The sequence below is a fragment of the Ovis aries genome, chromosome 12 (assembly GCF_016772045.2).
Source record: "Ovis aries strain OAR_USU_Benz2616 breed Rambouillet chromosome 12, ARS-UI_Ramb_v3.0, whole genome shotgun sequence".
In the NCBI taxonomy this organism is placed as follows: domain Eukaryota; kingdom Metazoa; phylum Chordata; class Mammalia; order Artiodactyla; family Bovidae; genus Ovis; species Ovis aries.
Genome location: NC_056065.1, coordinates 44,396,070 through 44,402,810, shown reverse-complemented (window position 1 = coordinate 44,402,810; position 6,741 = coordinate 44,396,070). Strand labels below are relative to the sequence as shown.

At 57.0% G+C, this 6,741-nt stretch overlaps 1 protein-coding gene across 13 annotated transcripts in view; it reads right to left on the bottom strand.

The window, feature by feature from the left end:
• Nucleotides 1-692: 692 nt before the first annotated feature.
• Nucleotides 693-6,741, bottom strand: part of RERE (arginine-glutamic acid dipeptide repeats) — a 418,492-nt gene continuing 412,443 nt past the window's right edge. For all 13 annotated transcript variants that reach the window (XM_027975675.2, XM_060396516.1, XM_060396513.1 and 10 more), the window contains 4 exons: nucleotides 5,882-6,602; nucleotides 4,254-4,400; nucleotides 3,623-3,803; nucleotides 693-3,329 (listed from right to left, as the gene is read on the bottom strand). In XM_027975675.2, the coding sequence (XP_027831476.2) occupies nucleotides 3,296-3,329; nucleotides 3,623-3,803; nucleotides 4,254-4,400; nucleotides 5,882-6,602 (1,083 nt within the window). In that variant the 3' untranslated portion in view covers nucleotides 693-3,295. The remainder of the gene's footprint in view (nucleotides 3,330-3,622; nucleotides 3,804-4,253; nucleotides 4,401-5,881; nucleotides 6,603-6,741) is intronic.

The following is a 6,741-nucleotide window of genomic DNA, read 5'->3' as shown; positions in this document are numbered from 1 at the left end:
AGCTGAAGGTGGGATGGGGGCACCGGCAGGTGTTGAGGGTACAGATGGAGAGGGGACAAGACAGGAGGAGCGGCCACAGCTAGAAGCAACTGTCCTGGCTGGTGGCTCAGATATATACGGTCCGTGGAATTCTCCAGGCTGGAATACCGGAGTGGGTAGCCTTTCCCTTCTCCAGGGGATCTTCCCAACCCAGGGATCAAACCCAGGTCTCCTGCATTGCAGGTGGAATCTTTACCAGCTGAGTCACAAGGGAAGCCCAAGAATCCTGGAGTGGGTAGCCTATCCCTTCTCCAGCAGATCTTCCCGAATCAGGAGAGCCAGGGTCTCCTGCGTTGTAGGTGGATTCTTTACCAACTGAGTTATCAAGGTGCCCACAAATTAGAGGTGTGGGGTGAAAGGCAGGGGGAGGAGCTAAGAGAGAGTACAGTGGTTCCAAGGCCATCACCTTTCACCCCCAACACAGGGCCTGTTCTGCCTGGGGAGTCACTGAAGGTCCCAAGTGTCCCGTCAGCAGGTTGAAGCCTCCCCCCAGGGTAGTGTGCCCACTGGAGACCCTTTGTCCCAGAGAGTAAGCCAGTGTGCTGGCAACACCGAGAACCCAACCATCCCTCTGCCCCCTCCCCACCCTGGGAGCCCCCGGGCAGGGCAAACTGCCAACCCCCTGCCCACCCCAGAAATGATACAGCAGCCGCTGTAGTGTAGCTTGTTTTTATTTATGTCCACAAATATTTCAAAAAAATTACAAAATACTCAAATGGAGAGAACACAGAAGTCACAATTTCTGGGTGTCTACTGTTTACACTGTGTTATCTCATGGCAAACTACTCATATATACATTTAGCTTCAAGATATATATAAACGTAGCAAATCAGAATGTACACTCCGCTCTGCTGCTGCCGCAGTGAAGCTCGACCTCGACGACAGTGAACAAGATACACGTGAAACACGGAAACGCAAAACTCAACTCCCAACCAAGGCAGGAAACCCAAACGGAAACCAGGGGGTTGGGCTTCAAAGACACCGCGAAGGTCTGGGGCCTCCTACACACACTGGAGTTGACCAGTGAGGGTTTCAGGCTGTGGGTTTTTAAATGGAAGAATCTCAGTGCTTCACCTGGGGATGTGAGGAGAAAACCAAAACCAAATGAGAAAACGCCTTCAGACGGTTTTCAAATACAGACTCCCAAGTACTTCACTCTCTCTTCTTTGGAAAAATGGACGATAGAGAGAGGAGATCAAGAAGGTGTAAGTAAACAGTAGGCATCATGGTCTACCAAAAGGGAGGAGAGGAAGGGTGGGCAGGCGGGGGTGTCTGTGCTGGAGCCGGGAGCAGCAGGAAGGGGCCTGGCTCAGAGGCGTGGAGCCTGAAGCACTGAGCCCGCCACCATGGCACATTGCTAGCCTTGGCCACATGACTGCTCCTGGCCAATCGGCCATGAAAGTGATGACCAAGTTTCCATCTGAGCCTGCATCCCCTCAAGGAGCTAAGGTTAAGGCAGAAATGGAATGAGAGAAAAACCAAAGAAAAAAATCTACTACTACAAACATTTTCAACAGACCAAACCACCCCTTATCTGTCCCAAATGAAACTGAACATGGTTTAACAGACACTGGAAATGCCCTCACCACAGGTCTGAATCCAGAACCTGAATCTGAGCTAATACCTGCTGGTTTCTAGGTCAAAGTGCCAGCCTCTTGTCCCAACTCTCTGTGGTCTGGGACATGCTTCATGTCCACTGACCCCAGGTGGGACTCCTGCTCTCCTTTCACTCTCGGCTGGGACCCCTGCACATCATGGCAGAAAAGGCCCTCAAGGGTCTGAGAGAGGCAGAAAGTTTCATCAAGAGGTGCATAACGGCCCCCCAGTGTCCTCAACCTCTGTTGTGGAGAAAGGGCATCACGTGGGCACCTTGGAGAGCAGAGGCAGGCTCGGGGCTTCCTGTCCCTTCGGAGGGGGCCCCACGTGGAGCCTGCTTCCCACTCTATGTCCACGACCCCTGTCCTGCTTCTGTGAGGCAGAGCGGGACACCAAGTGTGGTGATACAAGGACGCAACACAGGACTGCCACCCACAACTGGGACACCTCCCGGAGGCCCTGACCCCAAAGCAGCCTCTGAACAGGGCAAAGACGGCCCGGCCTCCCCACAAGGAAATCCGAATGACCACACACACCAGAAAGCAGGCTTCTGACAGATCCTTTGGCAAGCACACGTGCTTAGTGAGAATTGTTTTCTTCAATTTTCTAGGATGTTTATGAAATAGTCCAAATATTGGTGGGAGGGGGAAGCAGTTCATCCAGACCAATCAAATGCGCGTGTACAGAAATCTACAAGGAAATCTACAAGCAGACACACAGGAACATGTGCTTTCGCGCCTGCAGAGACTGAACGGGGGACACTCAACTCCTGCGCTCCTGGTGCACAGCGAGTCGGCTAAGCTCACTGCGGTCTGCACCGCTGGCAAAGCAGGAGCCGGGAACAGACAGGAGCGAGAACCAAAGCAGCAACACAAAGAAACAGCTTGTAATGTTGTCCCTGCAAACCCCTGGCTGCTCCCAAACCTAGCCCCTAGCCTCCTCTGCCCCTTTTTAACTAGTAACGCCCATCTGTTCCCTTTAATTAAAGGGATAATTATATATAACTTTTTATTAAAAAATCAACTCTGTATTCTGTCAATAGCTGGTAGGAATTCACAATTAGTGACATGGCTGGAAAAAATAGATCAGAATAGTAGTTCGTGGAAGGAAAAAAAAAAGGCTGTTCTAAAATTATTTATTTACAGACGTAAAAAGCCATGCACAGAACCTCCTCAAATTATGAAGATCTCCTACAATGTATTAAAATAAAAGATTTTTTAAAAATTATAGCTCTTGGATTCCAAACTCAGATGCTGCAGACCGTGTGGGTTCTGGGACACACGCAACTGAGTGTGTCTGCACGCACTGAAGGGTGTGAGCTGGGATCTAGCACCTACTGAGAAAAATCAAGGAAGGAAAAGAAAGCTAAAGCCAAACCCCAAGACTGCAGGGGCACTTTCTGGGTGTTCAGTCCAGTCCAGGACTCACTAAGTTTCTGGGGGACTGTCATGCAGGGAGACCCAAACCAGTCTCAAGGAATCCTCTCTACAAACGAACACTATGTATGCTGATACATTTTTAGTTGTGGGGTTTTTAAATATATAAAGAAATCTTTAGAAGATATTCTTTTTGCTTTTAGAGCTCCTATTGTATGTAAAAAGTCCTGTTTCTCTCCCCCAAGAATTGGGGTTTCCACAGCCAACGTTAACAAATAAATAACTTATAACTGCTTGTCACCTTCTTTCTTCAGTCGACTAGAAAGAGAAGGAAAAAAAAAAAAGGAAAAGTCATAGGTATCAGGCCTGGGCAGGCCTGCAGCTGGAGGGTCTGGATGCCTGAGTAGCCGCCACACTGCTGACCCCCTCCCCACCCCGCACCCTCTACCCCCACCACCAAGACCCTTAGGAGTCCCCTGACTGGCAGGAAAACAGCCTGGCACTTGTTGATATGGGGTGGGGAGCAGGGTGAGTGCAGCTGGGCTGGGGCGGGGGTTGGGGACCCACAGGTGGAGGGGCCTGGCCTCCCCCACAGCCCCTCCCCACCTCACCTGTAATAATCCTCCTGACTGGGCAGGTGGCCACCATGCATGTGGGGGTGTCCGTGCAGCCACTGCTGCTCCATGGCCAGTCTCTGCAGCTCAGCCGACTGGGCGTGCATGGCCTGCAGCTGGTGGGCCGCCGACATGGGGGGTGGGATGGCCCCAGGCAGGTCTCGGGGGTAGGGGGTGCCTGCCAAACACCAAACAGCCTCTGTTATAGCAAGGCCAAGGCAGTGGCCAGGATGAGGCTGCCAAGGAGGTCAGGTCAGGAGAGAGCCTCCTGAGGGGAGGATCAAGAGGTCACCTACTGGGCAGGGACCAGCAGAGCAGAGCTTTTGGGGAGAAAGAAGTGCGGTGCCTGCGCAACACCCCCATCTCCCTTGGGGCCCCTCCTCCTCAGCCTACTGCTTGGTCATCACAGGCCTGCCCTCAGCCCTCCTACTCCCTCTGGGCTCCTGCTGTGCATTTACAGCGTCACCCCCAGCTCCCCGGGGGCAGGGGTCTGCCTGCCCAGCTCCCAGGTATTTCCCGCCCCCCCACAGGAGAGGCCTGTGCTGAACACACAGTAAATGCATGAACATCAGACCAGACCCCTGACCCAGCCCTCCCGGGCCCCCTCCTTCCCCAGGCGTCTTCTTACCAAACACTGGGTGACGGAGCATCTCGTGCTCATGGGGGGGCTGTCCAAGCAGAGGGTTGGGGAGGGTGCCAGGAGGGTAGGGAAAGCGCGCCAGGTGAGGGCCAGCGGTCAGGGGGTCGACCAGCGGGTGAACGGGGCCTGCTGAACCTAGAAAAAGGGGCAGAAGCACAGGGCTCGGGAGCCGCTCGCCCTCCTCCGTGGTATTCACAGCAACTTCCTCCTCTCCACAGCTGGCTTCTGGTCACTAGGCCATAAATAACCCTGACCTGCTAATCCAGAGTGGCTGTCACCCTCCCTGACCCCCAACACCTGCACGGAGATCCGGAAAGTGACAGAGTGAAGAGCTGACGTCTTTCTTCCCCAGTCTCCTCAGCAGCCCCAATCTCATTTTGGAAAGGACCCTGGATCTGCAGTGCCCCGGAGTCAACTGCCCCAGCCCCGTCCTGGGCCTGTGAGATCCAACTGCCCCAAGCTGCCTCCCTGGCTCTTCACCCACAGGAACCAAAGCAAAGCAGGGGCTGCCTGACGGGGCTCAGAAAGCCCTGGCCTCTCCGAGTGACCCTCTCAGCACGTCGCCTGTCTATTCCCTGGAGTCACCCTCTCTGGCCCTGGGGCCTCTGCACCCACAACTCTCTAGGCCTGAGGACGCTCCTTCCCCGGCTCCAACACCTCCCAGTTCTCTGCTCAGTCTTCCTCCAGAACACTAACTGCTCCTCACAAACTCAGACACATTTATCGACTGCCCCGAGGTTTGGAAGGTGAACGTGGACAGGGGTGTCACCAGCTTCTACGGCTGTGCCGGGCACATTGCGGATCCTCAGTAAACATTTGTCAGGTGAACGAACATGCTAAGAACACTCGCCTGTCCTCTTGCGGGACTGAGGCCCACCTGCTGCTAACCCCAGGGCTTAACCACAAACGTTCCTGGTGCTGGGACTACGGGGTGAATGCGACAGCTCCTGGTTCCCGTGTCAGGTGGGGCTGGGAACATGTGTAGGAAACTGGAGGTTGCCCTCTTTCCCTCTGGGGCCCACCCTGTCCGCTGTCTCCCTCCCCACCCAGAAGGGGCCCAGGGGCCCCCACAGCAGGCCCTGACCTCCCTCCCACCCTGTCTGGCCAGTCTGCAGAGCCGCCCAGTGGGACACCAATTGTGCCGGTGTCAGCCTCAGACCAGCCTGCACCCCTGGCCGTCGACCAGTGGGCCTTCCAGAGCTCTTGCTCCTGAAGTGGACAAGACTGGGCAGTGCTGGCCAGGTGATCCAGCTCAAAGCTGGCAGAAGCCCAAGCCCCGTTCCCCGAGGGGGAGCAGAAAAGCTCTCACTGATGATAACCCCCAGCTTCCCCGGGTGTCCTAGTTGCCTCCATGTTGCCCCAAAGGCTCTGCCCTGCTCCTCCAGCCCTGTCTCTTGCTCCCAAGCAGCCCCAGTGAGCACAGGCCGCCTCCTCCATCCCAGCCCCACTGCAGGCACAGGACTGAGAACCCAAGCTTCATCAGGAGTCGGCGAGCAGAGGGCCCCAGGTAACCCTGGAGCCAGGGGGCACGCTGGGTACCCCCACACATGCCAGGAGCTGCAAGCTCTGCTCCGGACAGCACCCCTCACCCCCGCAGACCCACGGCAGGCGCCCACCTTGGTGGAGGGGGTCCTGCTGGTGGAGGTGCAGGTGCGAGTGGATGTGGGAGTGCTGGTGGTGGTGCGGGGTCACGTTGAACATCTGCAGCCGGGCCAGGGGGTCGCTGGTCAGAGAGGCCATGCGCTCGGCGTGGATGCGCTCGGCCGCCAGTCTGTCCGGGTAGCTCATCTCTGGCCGCAGCTGGGGCCCGGCCAGGGCCAGTCTCTCCCTCTCCAGGGGGTTCAGGCCGGGATGGAAAGACGCAAAAGGGTGGGGGCCAGCGGCAGGGGGGATGGTGAGGGCACCGTGCCGGGCGAAGTGCTCCATGGGGTTGGCGGCCGGGTGCAGGGGGTCCAGCTCTGGGGGCTTCACCTCGAAGCCCGGCTTCATCCGCTCCCGCAGCTCCCGCTCCCGGAGCTCCCGCTCTCGGATCTCGCGTTCCCGCAGCTCCCGCTCACGGATGGTGGGGTCGACGTTGTAGAGGCCGGGCATGTGGTAGGCCAACAGCGGGTCGGTGGGGTTGAGGGGCACGTAGAAGGGGTGGTTGCGGTTGGTGGGTGACATGACGTGGGGCCGGGCGTACTCGCTCAGAGTCCGGAGGGCCGGCGTGTCAGGCCCGATGTAGGGGGGCACAGCCGCGATGGTGGTGGGCGGGGGCTCGAAGGAAGGCCGCATGTGGCCGGGACCGCCAAGTTGGGGGTCGCTGAGGCGGCCTTCATGTGCCGAGCTGGACGCCTTCTGCAAGAGTAAAGAGGCCATGAGGGGCAGACGCCTGGCCCCTGGCCTAACCGACTGGGTCCCCCACCCTACCCCTGGTCCAGACCTGCCGTGACGGGGGACCAGGACCCAGACGGGTTGGCATATTGTGGAAACAGAA